The sequence below is a fragment of the Loxodonta africana genome, chromosome 8 (genome assembly GCF_030014295.1).
Source record: "Loxodonta africana isolate mLoxAfr1 chromosome 8, mLoxAfr1.hap2, whole genome shotgun sequence".
Lineage (NCBI taxonomy): Eukaryota > Metazoa > Chordata > Mammalia > Proboscidea > Elephantidae > Loxodonta > Loxodonta africana.
This window is the reverse complement of record NC_087349.1, coordinates 1346985-1370526: the sequence shown is the minus strand read 5'-3', so window position 1 is coordinate 1370526 and position 23542 is coordinate 1346985. Positions and strand designations below refer to the sequence as shown.

The window sequence follows — 23542 nt, the reverse complement described above, 5'->3', positions numbered from 1 at the left end:
CCCCCACCAAAACACCAAAAAACCCACTGCTGTTGAGTTGATTCCAGCTCACAGCGACCCAGTAGGGCAGTGTAGAGCTGCCTCATGGGGCTTCCTAGGCTATAATATTTGTAGAAACCAGATTGCCACATCTTTCTTCTGTGGAACGGTTGGTGAGTTCAAACCACTGACCTTTCAGTTAGCAGCCAAGTGCTTTAACCACTGCACAACCAGGGCTCCTATGCTCCCCACACATACCCCTAAACACATACACACACCCTCCTATATCCCTGTCATACACCTACACCTGACACACACACACCTACACGCTGACACACACACCTACATGCTGACACACATGCACACACCTACCCCTGACACATACACAAACACATACACCTATACCCTGACACACACCCCTTCACCCTGAGACACACACACCTACATGCTGACACAGACAACTACACCCTGACATGCACATACCTACACCGTGACACACACACTCCTACATGCTGACACACACACCTACACCCTGACACACACCTACACTGATACACCTATACCCTGACACACACAGCTATACCCTGACACACACCCCTACACCCTGGCACACACACACCTATACCCTGGCACACACACACCTACATCCTGACACACCCCTACACACTGACACACCCCTATACCCTGACACACACACCTACACCCTGACATGCAGAGCCCTACACCCTGACACACACACACCTACACCCTGACACACACACACCTACACCCTGACACACACACACCTACACCCTGAGTCACACATACCTACACCCTGAGTCATACAGCTACACCCTGACATGCACAGCCCTACACCCTGACACACACCTACACTGACACACACACACCTACATCCTGACATGCACACACCTACACCTTGACATACACACACCTACACTGAGTCACACACACCTACACCCTGAGTCACATACACCTACACCCCTGACACACACAGCTACACCCTGACACACATCCCTATGCACACACACACAACTATACAGTGACATAGAGAACTACACCCTGACACACACACCTATACCCTGACACACATGCACACTTACACCCTGACACGCACACTTACACCCTGACACACACACCCTGCTCATGTCTGCCCTGCACTCACACCCTGTGGCTGTCCTTAGAGGACATCACTTCTGCACAACAGCCGTCCCAGCACCTGACAGCACCTGTGCTGGATCAGCTTCGTTCAGGCACGAGTTACAGTGCTGTTGGCTGAGAGTCCAGTGCTCGTGAATCAACAGTATGTATTTAATCGGTGTCTTTAAACAGAACACACGTCATACAAGGCTATGTGTTGATCGGTAGAGGAGAATGTTGTGACCAGTGGCTTGCAGGAGCCTAGCCCTGTGTCTCCCCTGGAGCAATGGCTCAGTGCTAAGTCAGTGTCTGAGCCGACTTTAAAGAGCACAACTCCCTGGAGTGACGAGAATCGCTGTACAACACGTCTAGAGGCCTCACAGTCTATTCTGGACTCCATCTCTTTGTAGCATCCGAGAGTTTTCATCATGGCCACTCCAGCCTCAACCCCAGCCTCAAAGGGTTTTAGCTTTGTCTTCTGAACGTTACTTGAGTTCTTTCCTATGGTAATTATGTGACTTGGGGGGGCAACACAGGGCCCCCACCCCCTTTTTAGGACCCTCCTCCGTGACAGGTGAGGACTGGAAAGACTTGCTTCCCTCGTGCAGGTGGATCCATGCTTTAATGTAAGCGCTCTTGTGCCGTCTTAGTCCTCAAAGGATTTTTCTCTCCAGTGAGGTGGCTTTGGAGGCCTCCTGGGGTAGGAATTACAGCACGTGTCAGAACAAAGAAAGGAAACAGCTTTTTATTTTACTGAATTGTCCATGTGACCTGACCTAGAAGCCCAAAGACTTGCTCCCACGTTTTCCTTCACAGCGGTGTCATACATCTCCTTCTCCCCGTGGCCCCAAAGCTGCCTGCTCCCCGGGGACTCAGCTTCGAGTGACCCTCTGTTCTTCGTGGCTTGGGGAGGATTCGGGGATGCTTTAACAGCCGAATCTCGCTGTCTTTAAGGAGTTGGCTACAGTTTGACACGGCCTCCCAAAGCTGGAAAAAAGCTTTAGCGAAAGGAGGGCACACGCAGAAAGAGGTTTCTCTGTCCCAATTTCAGTTCAGCAGTTTTGTACATAGTAGTATTAAAAAATGTGAACACTAACAACTGCATGAAACCCCTAAGTGAGAAGAGGCCTGTCTTCGTTTCCGGTTGCTGCTGTAACGAGCACCACAGGTGGGCTTTAAAGGACAGAAATTTATTTTCCCACAGTCCACATCAAGGTCACGCCTTGTCAGTACCTTCCTTGCTGGTAGCCTCCATGTTCCTTCATTCCTTTTTATTTGTACAAATTTACCACAGTCCCTGAGAGTTTTTTGAGTACTAAATAGGTTGAAATTGTCATTCTCGTTCCTACAATCTAGTCTGAGACATTGCTGGGTCCTGCACCATCTTCATAATCGTTGGTATGTTTGAGTCCATTGTTGCAGCCACCGTATCAGCCCATCTCAATGAGGGTCTCCCTCATCTTCACTGGCCCTCTACTTCACCAAACATGAAGTTCCTCTCCAGCGATCGGTCCCTCCTGATGACATATCCAAAGTAAGCACGTTGAAGGCTTGGACAATATCCTGTGATCCAGAGGGTTTTCATTGGCTAATTTTTGGAAGTAGATTGCCAAACCTTTCTTCCTAGTCTTAGTCTGGAAGTTCTGCTGAAACCTGTCCACCACGGGCAGTCCTGCTGGTATCTGAAGTACCAGTAGCATAGCTTCCAGCATCACAGCAATGTGCAAGCCACTACAGTATGACAGACAGACAGACGTGTGGTGAATTTTCACATTAAAACATTTATTTTTGTTGATGTTTTTGGAAGGAAAAAAACACCCGATTTTGTTTTATTCATCCTTATAGAAAGATGCACAAGTTACAACACAGCAGAGGCAGAGTAACTGGGTGGGTGCACGTCACGGGTCAGGAGCTGCACACCTGAGTGCCACCTTCCTTCATGAGAGACAAGGTGTCCTAAATGCAGTCAAAGTCCATGACTGTCTTTTCTGGGGGATTAGTAAAATGCGGCAGTGTGTGATTGTGCACACTGGTCACGCATACAGCCTTCATTGTGGCTGTGCATCTTTTGAAAGGAAGCTGGTCAGCAAGACGTCCCCACTCAAAAACCCAAAAAACCTGGCCTGGGAGCTGACCCTGAATGAGATCCTGACATCGCAGCGTCCTGCCTCATGTCCGTGATCTGGTGGCATTAGAACGGAGGAGGGAGGTTAACTTGGTTTTATCTGCTTTTAAGATGAATGTTCTCGGCTCCTTTCGTTGTTGTTGCTTTGCTGTTTTCACTGACCGCTCTGGCAACCACCAATACAACTGCCGCCAAATGGGACTAGAATGGGGAGAATAGGAGAATCCAGCCGTAAGCAAAGCGCGGTCCGTCCGTAGTCAAAGCGCGGTCTGTCCGTACAGTGGGATAGCATTTGGCTGTAAGGAGGGATAAAGCACTGATACACACCACGGCATGGATGGACCTTGTGAACATGACACGGAATGAAGTAAGTCAGGCACAGAAGGACATGTACTGTGTGACCCCACTTCTGTGAGATACCCAGGAGACGCCAGTGTGTGGAGACAGAGCAGACAAGGCAGAAAGCAGGAGCCAGGGGAGGGGAAGTTACTGCTGAAGGGCAGAGTTTCCGTCTGGGGAGCAAAGAGGCTTTGGAAACGGACAGTAGTGATGGCTGCACAACACATAGGGTTTAAGGAGAACTGGGCAGAAGATGACTTCTTCACCCCATGATTGGATGTTATTTGTTATGGCCTGAATTGTGTCCCCAAAAAGATACGTTGAAGTCCTAACCCTGGTACATGTGAACAGGACCATGTTTGGAATAGAGTCTTTGTAGATGTTGTCAGTTAACATAGACCATACTGGAGTAGGGGGGTCCTGATCCTAGTCCCTGTGATTGGTATCTTATAAAAGAAAAGGTTACTTAAACCAAACAACGTAGCTCATTAAGTAAAGGATGTTCGCCCTGAGCTTTGCACTCTTTTAAAAATGGTGTTCGTGAGATTAAATGGACAACAGTAACTCTAAAGCACAGAGGAGAACTTTCAGAGCAGAGGGTCTCAGTGGATGGTGGTGCGACAACAGGGGCAGAGACAGTGAGATGGTGCCATGAGGGGACATCTGTGCCATTGTCAGTGGGCTGCCTGTGAAGAACTGTTGAATGGGGGCATGTTTGTTGCCCATATTTTCACCACAAAAATTTAAAGTATGTGCATATGTATTTTAAAAAGAGACAGATGGACAGATGTGGAAACAGTCTCACAGGTAGACGCCGTGTGAGGACCGAGGCAGACGTGTCTACAAGCATTGAAGGAACCCCAAGCATCGCCAGCAGCCACCAGAAACTGGGAGAGGAACAGTTCCTCTCTCAGACCCCAAAAGAAACTGACATGGCTGATACCCTGGATTTGGGCCTTTAGCCCCCAGAACCGTGAGATAATCAGTGTCTGTTCTTTAAGGCCACCTGTTTTGTGGTACTTTAGTGACAGCACTCCAGGGAGAGTAAGACGGTATTTAACGCCCAGTCTGGGAGTTACCTAAATGCACCCCCAGGGCCACCACCACGACATCTCCCACCCACAGAGGAGAGGGAAAAAAACTGGACAGTGCTCGGGGGCAGATGACAATGGCCGGAGATTGGCAGTCCTACCTCCGTTCTCAGCAAAGCGGCCAGAGCTCTGTCAGGCTGGGGCCTGATCTGCTGGCTTGGCTCAGCACAGCAATGCTGGAGAAAGGGAGGTTCCCACAGACCCGAAAACAATAGACACTTGTTAGAAGGCATAGTCAAGGTCTTTTTTTGACATTGTGAGCTCTTTGGGCTCCACTTTACAGAAAATAAGAAATTTGGTTTGCAGTGGTATCTCATCCTTGAGAATGTCGCATTCTAAAAAAAGAATATTGACAGGAAACTCTGAAAGGTGTAAAAAAGAAAAAAAAAAAAAAAACCCTACTGCCTTGGAGTCAATTCCAACTCATAGCATAAAGCATAACAGAAAGCAGTGTGGGCTGTATCCTGAAGGACACACGTGTGTGGATTGAAATCGTCTCTAAGATCAAACAAGCTTGCGGAGCAGTTGGCCTCTGCGTGTTTCACAACTTTGAGCGTGCGCAAGGCATCTTGCGGTTACGTCGTCAGTGGAGCTGTTTCTGCTCAGGCAACCTTTTCTTTTCATTCCTCTCACACCCCTGCCTGTCACTCAGTGTTCAGCTTCTGAATAAGAGCAGAGAGACTCGCTCCCAACTCATCGCAGGTGTAAACACTGCGGCTCCTTGAAACCATTGTCCTCAGCATTTCATCTCAAGGTCTCACCCAGTGGTGTCCGGATTTAGAGCGGGTGGTGTTCTGTAACCCACAGCATGGTGACAATAAGAAGTAACTGCAGCTTGAGAATTCGCTGAAGGGGCGACGGTTTGCACTTCACCATTTGCACTCGTTAGAGCAAGTGTTCCCAGGATTGCACCTTGGCCAAGAGGAAGTCGTTTCCGACAGTAAACGATGTTTGAATTCTTGATTTTAGGATGAGACCTTGATTTACCCTTAACAAATCCAGGTGCACTCGCGCGATGGCTGCGCTGTCATGATGGACCTCTCAGGAAATGTGGACGTCATCCCAACGGCGTCTCAGGTTGTGCAGAGCTTCGGACAACATGGTGCAGCTCTGGTACAGCCCATCTGGTTTCTGAACTATTGGCTCAGGCACTAATGAAACACAGACCTAAAGCAGACTCTAGTAGCCATTTAAATGAAAAAGGAAAAACCTCACTGTGCCATTTCTATAGAGTCCCTGACTAGCTATGCCAAAACTCCAAATGAATATAAAAAGCAATGTAATGTAGTCTATTTCATAGAGAAGAAATGACAAAGTCTGTTTTTCATATTAATGATGGAGCATAAATTCGTTGGCCAAGCTGTCACTTCCCTGTGCCTCAGTTTACTCATCTATGTGATGATCCCATCGACCTCAGAGCATTGCTAAGAGATGTCGTGAGATTGTCCGCAGAGAGGTCCAAGCACAGAGCCTCACGTGGCACCGACCTTGGTGCGTAGCGATGCTTCTACTGTAATTGTTGACACTCCCCTCAGCGTTGAGCCACGGGGCCTGAATTATCGAGAGCATCTATTGCGACCTCGGCCCCAGGGGGGCCGATTGCAGCCCAGAGTGTTTGAGAAGGAGGTAACCCCTAACCCAGCCTGCAGCCCCAGGCCCCCAAGGCCCTGGTACCTCCATCCCCTCTGTGATGGTTAATGTTACGTGTCAGCTCGGCTCAGCTGTGATTCTCAGAGATTCTGCAGACACTGTGTAAACACCCTGCATTTTGTGATCTGAAAGTTTCCTAGGGGTATGGCCTGCCCCCCCACCCCGGTTTATAAATGGATGTTCTGGCAAAGCTCGCTCTGTCTCAGTCCTGCACTCTTCTCCTCGCCTGACTCTGGTTCTTGGGATGTAAGCCTGCAGAGGTCTCCGGCTTGCTGCCTGACCCGCAGATTTTGGGTACGTCAGCCCCTGCAAACACGTGAGCCGGCAGAGGTCTTCAGCCTGCTGCCTGACCCACAGATTTGGACTTGCCGCCCCACAACTGCGTGAGCCATTTCCTTGAAGTAAATATCTCTCTATATTTATAAATACGCTTCACTGGTTTTGCTTCTCTAGAGAACGCAGGCTAAGACACCCTCCACTGCCCAAACTGCCAGAGCCACGGTCCTGACTCCCCTCCACCATCTGCCCATCACCCTGCCCAGGGCCAGCTGATGGGGGATGCAGCAGGAGGGGAGGAAGGCCTTTGGGGAGCAGCAGGAGCTGGAAGCCCTCCTGCAGGGGCAGCTTTGGAACTGTTTGTGTTGTGTGGGGGACGGGAGACAGCTCTAAACTGTAGAGGGCATGTCTCAGGGAACAGAAGAAGGGAAGCAAACCCAAACTGAGGGTAGATACTGCCCCGAAGGGAGGGAGGGAAGAAGAGAGGTTGGTGGAGAACAGGCCCCTGCACGGCCCCACAGCAAGAGGAGAACCCAGTCCCAGTGGGGCACACTGCCAGGGCCACCCCTGGATTATCCTGTCAACACAGCTGCCAGCGCAGTGAGTGTCCTGCAGCAATGCAGACATGAACCTGCATTCCCAGAACGCCCTGAGCCCTTCCCCATCAGACACACCCCCACCCCCTGAGCATAAAGACTCCTGACCTCCACCTAGTTCCGGGGCTACCCCTCCTGAAGCATTCTGTAGACACCCATAAAAATAAATTGCTTCCCCAAAGGACTAACAGACCACAACTACCACGGCCTCCACCAGACTGAGTCCAGCACAACTAGATGATGCCCAGCTACCACTACCAACTGCTCTGACGGAGATCACGTTAGAGGGTCCCGGGCAGAGCTGGAAAAATACATAGAACAAAATTCAAACTCGCAAAAAAAAAAAAGACCAGACTTACTGGCCTGGCAGACTGGAAAAACCCCGAGAGTATGGCCCCCAGAAACCCTTTTAACTTAATACTGAACTCCTAAGGTTCACCCTTCAGCCAAAGATTAGACAGCCCCATAAACCAAGATGGGACTAAAGGGGCACACCAGCCCAGGGACAACAAGAAAACAGGAGGGGACAGGAAAACTGGTAACGGGGAACCCAAGGTTGAGAGGGGGAGAGTGTTGGCATGTCATGGGGTTGACAGCCAATATCACAAAACAATATGTGTATTAATTGTTTAATGAGAAACTAATCTGCTCTATAAACATCTAAAGCACAATAAAATAAATAAATAAATTGCTTCGTTGGTTTACTATTAAAAAAAAAAAGTTGCCACGGAGTCAATTTCAACTCGTATTGACCCCATGTGACAGAGTAGAACTGCTCTATAGGGTTTTCTTGGCTGTAATGTTTACAGAAGGCCTGCCTTCTGCACTGCTGCTGGGTAGGTTTGAACACCATAGACTGATTGTTTCACCACGTACCTGGTTTTCTTCTGGAGTGGTTTCCTGTGCCTGCTGTAACAAAGCAGCAGGCACTGAGTGGTTTTGAACAACAGAAACGCATTCTCTCTCTGTTCTGGAGACCAGAAGTTAAAAATCAAGTGCCTTCAGGGCCTTGCTCTCTCCAAAGTCTCTATGAGCCGGTCCTTCCTTGTCTCTCCAGCTTCTGGTGGCCCCAGGTGTTCCTTGGCTTGTGGCCGCGTTACTGCAGTCTCTACCTGTGTAGTCACACGGAGTCCTTCCTCTGTGTCTGTCTCTTTTGTAAGGACACCACTCATATAGGGTTAGGACCCACCCTACTCCAGCGTGGCCTCCTGTTAACCTAACTGATAACATCTGCAAAAAAAAAACGCTGTTTCCAAACACAATCACGTTCACAGGTAGACTCCAACATGTCTTAGGGGACACAACTCAATCCACAGGAGCTGCTCCGCTAGGTAAGTCATGATGGCGAGGAGATTGGGGGGGTGGGTCTCTAGCATGAGCCTCAGTTTCCACATCCCTCAGTTTTCAATCACCTCATATGCATGTGAAAGCTAGGTGGTGAATAAGAAGGACAAAAGAATTGATGCCTTTGAATTGAATTGTGTTGGCGAAGAATATCAAATATACCATGGACTGACAAAACAATGAACAAATCTGTCTTGGAAGAAGTACAAACAGAATGCTCCTTAGAAGCAAGGATGGGAAGACTGCATCTCACATACTTTGGACGTGTTATCAGGAGGGACCATTCCCTGGAGAAGGACATCATGCTTGGTAGAGTAGAGGGTCAGCAAAAAAGAGGAAGATCCTCAATGAGATGGATTGACACAGTGGCTGCAGCAATGGGCTCAAGCATAACAACGATTGTGAGGATGGCGCAGGACTGGGCAGTGTTTCGTTCTGTTGCACATAGGGTCACTGTGAGTCAGAACCAATTCAATGGCACCTAATGACAACAACAGATGGGGCAGCGCTGCCCCCTGCACAGGATTGCTCTGAGAGGGGATGGATGTCTGTGTAAAGCACCAGGCACATCTGAGGATGCCGGGGGGCTGACTACTGCCATTACTCAGAGTTTGCTGGTTGTACAGACTTGTAGCTGCAATTGTCACTGGCTGAGACAGCTGCTTAGGGCCCTGTGTACATGTCCACCCTCCTGGTCATGGGCAGTCAGTATACGTGGGGACCGGACGTGAAATGGGTGGAGGGGGTCCCGGATTGCAGGGCCCCCAGCCCATGACTCATGGGGCGGCCGAGAGAGGCTCCCCATTAGGGAGAGGGGTGCGCGGAGCTGGGGTGCTGAACTTCCTACTTGCAGCCATTTGTCCTGGCAGCACGGAGTAGGCAGATGGAAATTCTGGGGAGCAGGGAGCGAGGCTCCTCCACCAGCCTGCCAGAAGGAGGGCACGAGAGCCAGGTACTGAGTGGTTTGCAGGAAAGGTGAGTGGAGGGGCCCAGACAAAGACTTCTGCTCCCAAGAGCCCAAGAAGGAGCTGGGTGGGGGCTGCAGGGAGAAGCAGGTAGGAGAGGGGGAGGGAGGAATCGGCCACCTGACTCGTCAGGTGCACCCCACCCCAGCCGCTGGGCTTTACACGGGCAGGGGAGTCGACTTCACAGACTGAATTCCCTGCAGGGAAAACACGGAGAACTGTTGGTTGAAACCTGGACGTGCCGGTCTAAGATGCACCTGGGTGTGACCCCGCCTGCTCCTTGGCTGACAGGAATTCCTATACTGCAATCTCAGGGCACCCTCAGAACTGACCTTCCCAGTGATGAATAGTCGGTGCATCCTCTCTGCTGCCCCGACAGCCTATGAGCCCCCGCCCCCACACCCATGCAGTCCTTAATTATCACTATTGTTGTTAGTTTTGTGGAGTTGGGGAGTTGATTCCGACTCGTAGCGACCCCATGTTACAGAGTAGAACTGCCCCATAGGATATTCTAAGCTGTAATCTTTACAGGAGCAGATAGCCAGGTTTTTCTCCTGCAGAGTCACTGGGTGGACTCGAACTGCCAACCATTCTGTTAGCAGCTGAGCACTTAACTGTTGTGCCATTAGGGCTCCTTAGTTCTTAATCAATGGCGAGTTAATTTTTATACAAGACAGCTTCACCTGCATTCTCTCCCCCACAAGCGACATCATCTGCTCTGAACTCAATTTTTTAAAGAAATAACCTCCTATTTTCCACAGCATTTGTTTTCCACAGTTCAGATGTGGAGCACCTCTCACACTCTCATGTTTTGTACTTAGAAGGTGGTCGTTCGTCCTGGGAGCACTATCTCCTGGGGCTGGCGCAGGGTCAGAGGGTGTCATCCCTCTCCTGTGTCTGTAGCTCGGTGTGACCACTGTCTGTCTGGATCAGGGTTCTCAGACCTTGGCAGGACCCGTAGCACAGGTTAAAACGCAGATTGCTGGGCCCTGCCCCAGAATTTCTGATTTGGTAGGACTGGGATAAGGAGCCTTGATGGTGCAATTGTTAATCACTTGGCTGGTAACCAAAAGATTGGAGGTTTGAACCGACTCAGCAGCTCCACAGGAAAAAGGCCTGGCAATCTGCTCTTGTAAAGATTATAGCCTAGGAAACCCTACGGGGCAGTTCTACTCTGTCCTCTGGGGTCACAAGAAGTCGGAATCAACTCGAGAGCACGCAACAACAACAGGTCAAGGTCATATAGGGTCACTATGAACCAACTTCAGGCACAAAACAACAGGTCAGGGATGGGATCTGAAAATTTGCGTTTCTCACAGGTGCCAGGTGATGCTGACGATGCTGGTCCGAGGACCACAGCTTGAGCACCACTGACCAATACATCCAGGGATAGATACTAAAACCTGGGCTGAGGTCAGAGGGATGTCATTTTACTGCCCAGCTGGCATAGCAGTGGGCCTTGTATTAGTTGAAAGAGGACGTCTGGCTTTACTAGAACTCTCCTTGTCCCAGTGTTTACAGGTTGGAGTGATTAAAACGCATACATGTGTTTGTGATAGAGGTGGGAAAGTTTCCTGACTTCCAAAATTTCCGTTTGATACTATAAACCTCGAAATTCCAAGGGATTTGTACTCTGAAGAAAGGAAGTGCCCAATTATGGGCCACAGGACTCCCATTTCTTTCTTTAAATAAAGAATTCTGAAGAAGAAAATAAGAAAGAGGTAGGAGACTGAGTCCTAATTTAGCAGGAGGCTGAGCAGGAGTATCACTCGACTCGTCTGTCAGTGTGTCATCTGTCAGTGTGTCATCTGTCAGTGTGTTGTTCTGTGGTGGCGTGCCTGTTGCTGGGATGCTGGAAGCTATGCCACCAGTGTTTCAAATACTAGCAGGGTCACCCATGGTGGACAAAGTTCAGTGGAGCTTCCGGACTGAGATAGACTAGGAAGAAGGACCTGGCAATCTACTTCTAAAAAATTGGCCAGTGAAAACATTTCAAATAACAGTGAAACATAGTCTGATATAGTGCTGGAAGTTGAGCCCCTCAGGTTGGAAGTCACTCAAAAGACGACTGGGGAAGAGCTGCCTCCTCATAGTAGAGTTGACCTTAATGACGTGGATGGAGTCAAGCTTTCGGGACCTTCATTTGCTGATATGACACGACTTAAAATGAGAAGAAACAGCTGCAAACATCCATTAATAACTGGAACCTGGTATGCACCAAGGAAAATTGGAAGTGGTCAAAAATGAAATGGAACACTTGAAGATAGATATCCTAGGCATTAGTGAGCTGAAATGGACTGGTATTGGCCATTTTGAATCAATCATATGGTCTACTATGCCAGAAATGACAAATTTCCATTCACTGTCAAAAAGAACATTTCAAGATCTATTCTGAACTACAGTGCTGTCAGTAATGGGATAATATCCATATGCTTACAAGGAAGACCAGTTAATACGACTATTACTCAAAGTTACTCACCAACCACTGAGGCCAAAGATGAAGAAATTGAAGATTTTTACCAACTTCTGTAGTCTGAAATTGATCAAACATGCAATCAAGATATATCGATAATTACTGGTGATTGGAATGCAAAAGTTAGAAACAAAGAAGAAGGATGAGTAGCTGGAAAATACAGCTTTGGTGGTAGAAATGACTCTGGAGATCACATGAAAAAATTTTGCAAGACCGATGATCTATTCATCGGGAATACCTTTTTTCAACAACATGAACAGTGACTCTACACATGGACCTCACCAGGTGGAATACACAGGAATCAAATCGACTACCTCTGTGGAAAGAGACAATGGAAATGCTCAGTATTATCAGTCAGAACAAGCCCAGGGGCCGACTGCAGAACAGACCATCAATTGTTTATAATGCAAGTTCAAGCTGAAGCTGAAGCAAATTAAAACAAGTTCACGAGAGCCAAAGTATGACCTTCAGTATATCCCACCTGAATTTAGAGACCATCTCAAGAACAGATTTGATGCATTGAACACTAATGACCAAAGACCAGGCGAGTTGTGGGATAACATCAAGGACATCATACATGAAGAAAGCAAAAGGTCATTAAAAAGACGAGAATGAAAGAAAAGGCCAAAATGGATGTCAGGAGAAACTCTGAAACTTATTCTTGAACATGAAGTAGCTAAACAAATGGAAGAAATGATGAAATAAGAGCTGAACAGAAGATTTCAAAGGGCAGCTAGAGAAGACATGAAATGTGCAAAGACCTGAAGTTAGAAAACCAAAAGAGAACATGCTCAGCATTTCTGAAGCTGAAGAGCTGAAGAAAAAATTCAAGCCTCAAGTTGCAATATTGAAAGATTTTACAGGGAAAATATTAAACAATGCAGAAAGCATCAAAAGAAGATGGAAGGAATACACAGAGTCGCTATACCAAAAAGAATTGGCCAGTGTTCAACCATTTCCGGAGGTAGCATATGATCAAGAACCAAAGATATTGAAGGAAGAAGTCCAAACTGCCCTGAAGGCATTAGCAAAAAACAACGCCCTAGGAATTGACGGAATATCAATTGAGATGTTTCAACAAATGGATGCAGCGCTGGAAGCACCCACTCATCTATGCCAAGAAATTTGGAAGACAGCTACCTGGCCAACCAATTGGAAGAGATCCGTATTTGTGTTTGTTCCAAAGAAAGATGATCCAACAGAATGCAGAAATCATCAAACAATATCATTAATATCAGATGCAAGTAAAATTTTGCAGAAGATAATTTAAAAAACTGTTGCAGCATTACACTGACAGGGAATTGCCAGAAATTCAAGCTGGATTCAAAAGAGGACATGGAATGGGAGATATCATTACTGATGTCAGATAAATCTTGGTTAAAAAAGGAGAATACCAGAAAGATGTTTATCTGTGTTTTATTCACTATATAAAGTCATTCGACTATGGGGAGCATAACAAATTATGGATAACATTATGAAGAATGGGGATTCCTTAACACTTAATCGTGCTCATGTGAAATCCGTACATAAACCAAGAAGTAGTCTTTTGTACAGAACAAGGGGATGTTTCGTGGTTTAAAATCAGGAAACGTGTGCATCAGGGTTGTATTGTTTCACCATACTTATTCAGTCTGTATGCTGAGCAAATAAGCCAAAAAGCTGGACTGTATGAAGAATGGGGCATCAGGATTGCAGGAAGACTCATTAACAACCTGCAATATGCAGATAACACGACCTTCCTTGCTGAAAGTGAAGAAGACTTGCACTTACTGACGAAGATCAAAGACTACAGCCTTCAGTATGGATTACACCTCAACATAAAGAAAACAAAAATCCTCACAATGGACCAATAAGCAACATCATGACAAATGGAGAAAAGATTGAAGTTGTCACGGATTTCATTTTACTTAGATCACCGTCAACACCCATGGAAGCAGCAGTCAAGAAAACAAAGGCATATTGCATTGGGCAAATATGCTACAAAAGACCTCTTCAAAGTCTTGAAAAGCAAACATGTCACTTTGAGGACTAAGGTGCCCCTGACCCAAGCCCCAGTATTTTCAATTGCCTCATGTGCATGTGAAAGCTGGGCAATGAATAAGGAAGACCGAAGAAGAATTGACACCTTTGAATTATGGTGTTGGGGAAAAACATTGAATACGCCATGGACCACCAGAAGAACGAACAAATCTGTCTGGGAACAAGTACAGCCAGAATGCTCCTTAGAGGCAAGAAAGGCAGACTTCGTCTCACATACTTCGGATATTTTTCAGAAGGGACCAGTTCCTGGAGAACGACATCGTGTTGGTAAAGTAGAGGGTCGGCAAAACAGAGGAAGACCCTCAGTGAAATGGATTGACACAGTGGCTGCAACAATGGGCTCAAGCATAGCAATGATTGTGAGGATGGCCCAGGACCAGGCACTATGTCATTCTTTTGTACATAGGGTCACTGTGATGGCACCTAACAACAACAAAAGAGGCCAAGGAGGCATCAGAAAACAGAAGAGAAAAGTGGGTCAGAACAGTCAGTGTTGTTGTTAGGTGCCGTCGAGTCGGTTCTGACTCATATCTCAAGGGTTTGGAAGATAATTGTGAACGTATTTTGTTCACACATTCTCAGGAAAGCAGAGGTTTTTAGACAGTGAAGTCTCCAACCAAGTCATTGACATTTCTTCTAAAAGAGTTGGTGTTAGTTGCTGGGAATCAGCTCCAACTCATGGCTACCTTTTGTACAACAGAACAAAACATCACCCAGTCCTGCACCATCTTCATGATCGTGGGCTTATTTGAGTCCATTGTTGCAGCCATATGGAGGGTTTTGCTCATTTTTCTCTGACCCCATAGAACATCTTAAACTGAAACCTGGGAGTAAGACTTGGACGCAGGTATGCTTTAGAGCTGTAATATAGTGAGCTAGGTAAGGCTCTAATTTCTCTTCCTTTTCCTTGTAGAAACAGGGAAGATTGACCCAGAGATCCACAAGTACAATACCCCGGGCTTCACCGGCTGCCTCTCCAGGGTGCAGTTCAACCGCATTGCCCCCCTCAAGGCCGCCCTACGGCAGACAAACGCGTCGGCCCAGGTCCACGTGCAGGGCCAGCTTGTGGAGTCTAACTGCGGTGCCTCTCCACTGACCATCTCCCCCATGTCAGCTGCCACTGACCCTTGGCACCTGGACCATCTGGAGTCAGGTACGTCTGTAGCAGCCTTGGGTAATTGCTTTATGTTTTTAAGTCTTGGTTTTCTCGACTGTAAAATAGGGTAATAACAGATCTAGAGCATTATGCTGTTGGAGGATAAGACATCATGGGAGGCAGCATGTGAGCCCAGGAGTCCTCGCACAGTGCAAGCATGTACTAGGTCCTCAGAAGTCACCCAGCTGTATTTCTCAGGGCCAAAAGTGAATAGGTCGGAGGTACGGAACACGCCATCATGTCGAGTCGATTCTGACTCATGGCGACCCTAGGTATGCAGAGCAGAGCTGTGCTCCGTAGGGTTTTCATGGCTGTGACCTTTCAGATGCAGATTGCCAGGACTTTCTTCCAAAGCACCTCTGAGTGAGTTCTAGCCACCAATCTTTTTGTTAGAAGGCAAGCAATTAACCATTGGTGCCACCAAGGACTCCCACTTAAGTTAAATTACGAGATGCCTAGGCTGATGTCTTCGGCACACCATGGGAGGGCCCGGTGAAGCACAGCCTCAGCCTTGTGCCCTAAGAGCAGTCCTTCAGTGGCTGCAGCCTTGCAGCTTGTGCCCCACATCAGGAGGGGAGAGATACCTACAGTTCCGCAGAGCTTCGTCTCCAACCCTATGTTTATACACGTCCTCCCAGGGCTTCCGGGTGCCTAAGAGGTGCTTTTAGGCTCGCCAAGCAGTGGCATCAGTATGGGGGTGTGGGGAATGTGGACCACACTGGGTGACGCTGTCAGAGGGGATGATGCCAGAATGGCTGTCTATAAAACTTTTGTGCAGTGTTTCAGCAGAAATTTATTATTTTTTATAAAAATACCCCTGTAGTTATAACAACAAAAACATTTTTCATAAGCCCAGTTTACGTATATTAACATACCTACAAGGCTGCAACTCTATTCTAGTTTACTTTTTGAACCTTCTAATGCGCTCTGGTCAGAGGTGTCATTATCACTCAATTACAGCGATGCTGCAAGTCACGTGGTTTCGTCTGCACACGCTACAGCCTGCCATGTTTTTGTTGCTGCCGGTGTTTTTACAGTGGCTGATTTTGTCAAATTTTCCGGTGTTTCAGCTACGATACTGTGGTAATTAGTATTTGTCAACCTGCATCAATCACTTTTTTGAGAGCAAAGTAGTTAAAGGAAAAGAAGGAGTGATGTACGGGAATTGCAATTTATGAGTAACATTAGTACAAAAAACATGAATATGGATTCTGTAGGGCCTGGTACGGGAGAAGGTCCATGGTGGGGTGACACCATGAGTTACCACACTGGGTGACACCAACCCTACCGATGCCACTGATACCAAGATCAGTGGACTGAGTTCACTTCCACAGGTGACCGGAGGTGGTTTGGCAGCACAGGGCTGGAATGAAAGACTGCAGCTGTTGGCAGCAAAACTAACCAAGTGAAAATTCAGTGTCTACATCACACTGCTTGTTAGTTACAACATTCAGGCTCATTTCTAAAATGGAGGTCATAAGGCCTAACTCAGAGTATTCTTGAGACTAAAGCACTTAGCACAGTTGTCGACGTGGAGCACACTGTTAAAAGTATCGCTGCCATAATAATATCATCATGATTGCAGGTGTTTTTACAAGAGATGCGCTTCGTGTCCATCAAGGCTTCCCAGCCCCTCCCCTGAGAAACCACGTGCATGGACTGCTTCCATCACCTCCCACCTGCTCGGTATTTGTCGGCTTCGGTGCAGCCACAGTCTCTGACTCCTGGATGGGGTTTGGGCTGCACAGCTTTGTAGCTCCAAAGCTCAGAAAGAAGCCAAGTTGCCGTGCTTTCAGCATAGCTGGTGTGGTGCAATGAATTATTTCTATGTGGCCTTTCTAGCCGTGGTCTTGCAGCTCCCACAAAACGCAAACCAAGTGATTTATGGTCTTCTGAGCAGATTGTTCAGTTCCTGGTCCTGCTGGAAGGGCCATGCCTTGAAATTGATGAGGAGTCTGCTTAGATAAATGCCAGTCCCACAGAGATTCAGGGTCTGGAGAGGAGTAAGTCCTTTGGACTAGCAGCCCAGGGTCCCTGTGGTGAGAACCTCCTAGACCCGGAAGAAAGAGCAAACACTGAAGATGGTGCGAGACAGCGAGAGAAAACGGCAGGAGCCAGGCGGCTGTGGTGGGCTTGCTGACACATTCAGCGAGAGCTGAGCACCTTCTGCAGGATGCTTGCCAGTGGAGCTAAAAGAGCTGTAACCTTTGTTTGTACAGGGCAAGAGAGGCCTGAGTGTGCCCCGCACAGGGGCTGGATGCCTCCTGCCCTGGGCAGCGGGGGCCCGGGTAGTGTGCAGCCAGAGAGCTCTGCAGGCCCATGTAGTATGGCAGGAGCTGGTGGCAGAGGCTTAGAAAGACCCAGTGGCAGAGGCTCAGGAGACTGTGCATAGGGATATTCCAGTGGGCAGTGAAGCCTGGCGAAGTCCAGCAGCTGAGCAGAAGCCTCAGGAGTTGTGCAGGCCCCCAGGGCATCGTGGCGGTAGCTGGAGGCAGCGGTGACATGAACACAACATCTGACCTGAACCACCGCATACCTGCCTAGCAACATAAGAATGCACATGGGTAATTGGGGAAGGGTAAGCATTTCCCCTTTGGGAGTCTGTTGTTACTGTCTACTCTTTGCTCTCTATAAATAATAATAATGGCTTTCACTTTGCTAGCACTGCGTACATGTCTTGTGTGTCTGGCTGGATCACAGATGAATGCAGCACCCGTGGAATGGCTGATGCCAGTGATTGCACATGCCTCATTCCCAGCAGACTCACGGCTGCCTGGAAGTGTGAGACACAGCTTGTCTACGTGTGCAACACAGACAGACAAGTAGACGTGTACATACAGCTGATTTATAGACTGGACACCCCTTTGTTCGTTGCACACAGGTTTCTCCAACATGATGAGGGCACAGAGCGCCAAGGGCAGGCGTGAAGAGCTGCAGTTTGATGAGTGTTGAGCGATGGCATGGTGGGTGGTTTTCCTCGCGGGCTGTTCTGGACAAAGCAGGCATTCCTAGCGCTGAGAGAAGGAACATGGGTGGAAACGAGATGAGAAATAGCATACTCAGGCCACAGAGGACTACAGGTTTCTCAGATAAATTTCTGCAGATGCTGGCAGGAGGGAGACCGTGGGCCATCATGGAACCACAGGGTCTCAGGCTGCCCAGAGGGACAGACTGCATGACCGTGAGCACACATGGTCCACGTCGCAGCCAGGAAACCATCGCGATGCAGCTCTGGGCCAACATTAGCTCATACTCATCATGACTTAATTTGAAAATTGTTTTCTTTTAAGGTGAGATTCAACTGCAGGGGTTTGAGTTCATTTATCTCTTAAAAATCATTCTTTATGCCAGTTTCATTCTTTTGACTGATATCGTGATAATATATACAGGAGATAGTTCTGTTATTATTCAATATTCAAATCAATATTCTGTGGCCCAACAACTCAACCACAAAAAGACAAACAACCCAATCAAAAAATGGGCAAAAGTTAAAGGACCTGAATAGATATTTCTCCAAAGAAGATACACAAATGGCCAAAAAGCACAAGAAAAGATGTTCAAATTGTGAGTCACATGGAAATGCAAATCAAAACCACAGGGAATATCACTTCACACCGTTAGGTTGATTATTATCAGAGGAACAGAAAACAACAGGTGTTGGCGAGGATGTGGAGAAATTGGAGCCCTCATCCATGGCTGGTGGGAATGTAAAATGGTGCAGTTGCTGTGGAAAATGGTGTGGTGGTTCCTCAAAAAGTTAGACATAGAATTACCATATGCCCCAGCAATTCTGCTCCTAGGTATACACCCAAAAGAATTGAAAGCAGAAGCGCAAAAAGATATGTACACACCAGTGTTCATTGCAGTACTATTCACAACAGCCAGAAGGCGGAAACAACCGAATTGTCCGTCAACAGATGACGGATCAGCGAAATGCGATATGTCCATACAATGGAATGCTACTCAGCCGTAAAGAGAAATGAAGCCCCAATATGTGCCACGCGTGGAAGAAGCTTGAAAACATGACATTGAGTGAAATAAGTCAGACGCTAATATTGTATGAACCCACTTATATGAATCCTCTAGAATAGGCAAAAGCATAAAAGCAAAAATTCTCTTTGTCGAATCCAGGGAATCTCATTTCCCTGGAATGAAGGATCAGCAGCAGGAAGGCAACTACAGATGGCAACACATATTCTTTAAAAATTAAAAACAAAACAAGCACAAGAAAAAATAAATCTAAGCACCCGATGCCATAATCGCTGCTCGAAGAAACAACTCCCAGCTGTACACAAGCTGCCGTGCATGGTGGCCGTCGCTAAGCCTCCAGTGTCTCGTCACGTTCATGATGGGCGATCCTGAAGACCTCAGACAAAGCCAACCCTTTTTTAAAATATCATTACGGTAGACAAGGCACCTTAAGATGTACGACGTTATTTCCTAAGGGATTTTATAGCAATAAAAATTATAATGAGTTACTACCGCCGTAAGGGTTTTCTAGAACTTCCCGGGGATAGTCTCAGCACAGGTATGTGGTGTGTGGCAAACACTCCAAGCCCCAGGAGGTGCAGGCAATTGGGTCACAGGACCCTCTGGGACTGTGGATTATCTTGTCAGCTCCTGGCCACAGAGCCAACCTGCCTCTGACACAGGGTCCTGCCGCAGGGGTTCTCACAGCCACTGAGAGGAAAGGGGCAGGGAGCTCTGAGTGGGGGGAGGGTATTCACATCCCCAGCTCTCCCCCTGCCCAGATATGAGGTTCGAGGGTGTCAGGAGTCCAGTCTCGTGGATCCAAACTAGACGTGTCCAGTGGGCTCACTCCAATTCCAGAGAAGCCCAGTGACTTCTGACCCCAACCACCTGGACCTGGGCCAGATGGCCCTCACCCCCAGCCACGGAGACCTGGGCCAGACAGCTGTCACCCCAACCACCTGGAGCTGGCTAGTTGGCACAGTTGACGGCAGGGTCACCTCACACAGCCCTTACACCAGACACCAGCCGCAAGCTTGGGGGTCCCCAGGACCCGCAATTCTGACTTGCTGGCTGCAAATTCTGGGTTCACACCAGCCACCCCCTCAGGTTTATTAACTAGAATGACTCACAGAGCTCAGGGAAGCACCAAGGATTACAATTTTATCATAGCAAAGATATAAATCAGAGCCAAAGGGAGAGACACATAGCGAGAGGTCTGGAAGGATTCCGAAGCAAAGCTTCTGTTGTCCTTAGGGACACGTTGCCCCCCAGCATGTCAGTGAGTGACAACGTGCAGAATATGGCCCAGCAGGGAAGCCCACTGCCTGTGCAAGGTTTCTGTGGAGGCTTCATTGTTAGGCATGATTCTTTGGACCATTGCCCGCAGCATTGAACTCAACCTCCAGCCCTTGTCCCTGCCCACCACAGGTGGGGCTGACATCATGTCACTCAAAGTCCCAACCCGCTAATCACAAGGTTGGTCTTTCTGGCGTGGCCTGCCCCACCCTGAGTCACCTCATTAGCGTAAACTCTCAGGTGTGGTTGGAGCTTTCCTTGAATTACAGGCACTCCTATCACTTGCAGACTTTAGCTTCCGGAACCAGCAACAAAGTCCAGACCTCTCTTCCGGTGAAGTTAATTCTTCGTTTGTTGTTGTTATGTTGCCATAGAGTCTGCGCCATGTACAACACAACAAAACGTTGCTGGTCCCGCACGTCTCCATGATCGTTGGTGTGTTTGAGCTCTCCCATGTACAACACAACAAAACGTTGCTGGTCCCGCACGTCTCCGTGATCGTTGGTGTGTTTGAGCTCTTTGTTGTAGCTGTCGTGTCAGCCCATCTCACTGAGGGTTTCCCTCCTTTCACCGACCGTCACCTAATTACGGTGTCCTCCTGATAACACGTCCAAAGTTAGTGAGCCCAGGTCTCACCATCCTCACTTCTAAGGAACGTTGTGGGTGTACTTTCTCCAAGACAGACTTGTTCATTCTTCTTGTAGCCCACAGTATATTCGATATTCTTCACCAATACCACAATTCAAATGTGTCAGTTCTTTGTCTCTCTTCCTTGTTCATTGTCCAGCTTTCATATACATATGAGACGACTGAAAATACCATGGCTTGGGTCAGGCACAACTTAGTCATCAAAGTGCCATCTTTGCTTTTTAAAACTTTCAAGAGGTCTTCTGCAGCAGATTTGCCCAGTGCAATATGTCGCTTGATTTCTTGACTGCTGTTTCCATGGGTCTTGATTATGGATTCAAGAAGAATGAAACCTTTGACAACTTCAATTTCTTCTTCATTTATCATGATGTTGCTTTTTGGTCCAGTTGTGAGGATTTTTGTTTTCTTTATGTTGAGCCGTAATCCATACCGAAGACTGCAGTCTTTGATCTTCATCAATAAATGCTTGAACTCATCTTCATTTTCAGCAAGCAAGATTGTGTCATCTGTTATCGAAGGTACACAGGTTGAAAAACCAACCCTCTTATGAGAATTCACCTCCCCGCAAGTAATTTGGGAACCAAATGGAATATGGCATTTGCAATCACTTAATGTAACAACCCCATTCCCCCAGTTAGAGCCCCATCGTCTGTTCAGGCACCATGACCCATCTGAGAAGGACAGTGTCTTAGTTATCTAGTGCTGTTATAACAGAAATACCATAAGTGGATGGCTTTAACAAAGAGAAATTTATTCTCTCACAGTCCAGGAGGCTAAAAGTCCCAATTCAGAGTGTCAGTTCCAGGGGAAGGCTTTCTCTGTCTGTCGGCTTGCGGGGGGAAGGTCGTTGTCATTAATCTTCCCTGGTCAAAGAGCTTCTCAGCACAGGGACCATGGGTCCAAAGGACGTACTATTCTCCTAGCTCTTATTTCTTGGTGGTATGAGTTCCCTGACTCTCTGCTCACTTCTTTCTTTTATATCTCAAAAGAGACTGGCTCAAGACACAATCTAATCTTGTAGATTGAGTTCTGTCTCATTAACATAACTGCCACTAATCCCATCTCATCAATATCATACAGCTAGGATTTACCACACATAGGAAAATCATATTAGATGACAAAATAGCGGATAATCACAGGATACTGGAAATCATGGCCTAGCCAAATTGATACACATATTTTTAGGGGACACAATTCAATCCGTGACAGACGGCTTCTGCCACATCATACACTTTCAGCTGAAAATAAACCAAAATAAAAAACCAAACCTGTTTCCATCGAGTCTATTCCGACTCATAGCGACCTTGTAGGGCTGAGTAGAACTGCCCCATAGGGTTTCCAAGGAGCAGCTGGTGGATTCCAACTGCTGACCTTTGGGCTAGCAGCCAAGCTCTTAACCACTGTGCCACCAGGGCTCCTCAGCTGAAAATAGTGGGCTTGATTTCCAAAGTCCCCACTAACTCATTGCTATGATTGTTAATTATTTAATTTTTCATCTGTGTTCAAAATTCCTTTTCTGCCATCTGTAAATAAAATGTTTTTATATCTTCAGTTACAAAAAAGCTATGAATACGATGAACATTTAAAAACTTGGGCGTATCAATTTAGTTTCCTTCATAATTACAAGCTGGTGGTTGGTTTTCTTTGCCACCTGCAAGCACTTAAAATAATCTTTCCGTCTCTGTAATTACATCTTAATTATTTCTAGCATATCCCTTTTCTCATCCTCATGCTAAGATTCCATGATTAATGCATTTACTCTCTTATACTTAATCTTTTTATTATTTTATTTGTCTTTCCTGCTCTTCAGTAACCAACACCCGACCGAACCCAAACCCATTGCCATCGAGTCAATTCCGACTCACACCGACCCTACAGGACAGAGTAGACCTGCCCCATAGGGTTTCCAAGGAGCAGCTGGTGGATTCCAACTGCTGACCTCTTGGTTAGCAGCTGGATGCTTAACCATGTGCCACCCACCGCTGCCACTGCCGTCGAGTCGATTCTGACTCACACCAACCCTAAAGGGCAGAGTAGAATAGAACTACCCTATAGAGTTTCCAAGGAGCACCTGGTGGATTCGAACTGCTGACCTTTTGGTTGGCAGCCAGATGCTTAACCACTGCCCACCAGGGCTTCCATACCCTGCGAGGAGTCTGCAGTCAGGGTGCTGGCAGGCCAGGCTGTGTTTGTTGGCTCTGGGAGAAGATCCTTCATTGTCTCTTCCAGCTTCTGTGGCCTCAGTGTTTCTTGGCACGAGAGCTTTCCTGAAGCCACAGAACTCACCAGTTAGTTTGGCGTCCTTTGTCCCTGATTCCTGGTAACATCACGTGACTTCTAAACAGGCGGCGGCAGAAGGGGAACCAACGACTACAAACCCCAGAAAGGAAGAGTGCCGACTGAGCTGTTGAAGGGAGTGCAGGCCCCTGCATCAGGGGGCTCTCTGATCCAGACT

General features: G+C 47.5%; 1 protein-coding gene across 1 annotated transcript in view; it reads left to right on the top strand.

Annotated features, from left to right (window-relative positions):
- The window catches only part of CNTNAP2 (contactin associated protein 2), a 1506181-nt gene that overhangs the window by 1464416 nt on the left and 18223 nt on the right, over window positions 1–23542 (top strand). The window contains exon 22 of the mRNA XM_064290350.1: window positions 14929–15168. Within this exon, the coding sequence (XP_064146420.1) occupies window positions 14929–15168 (240 nt within the window). The remainder of the gene's footprint in view (window positions 1–14928; window positions 15169–23542) is intronic.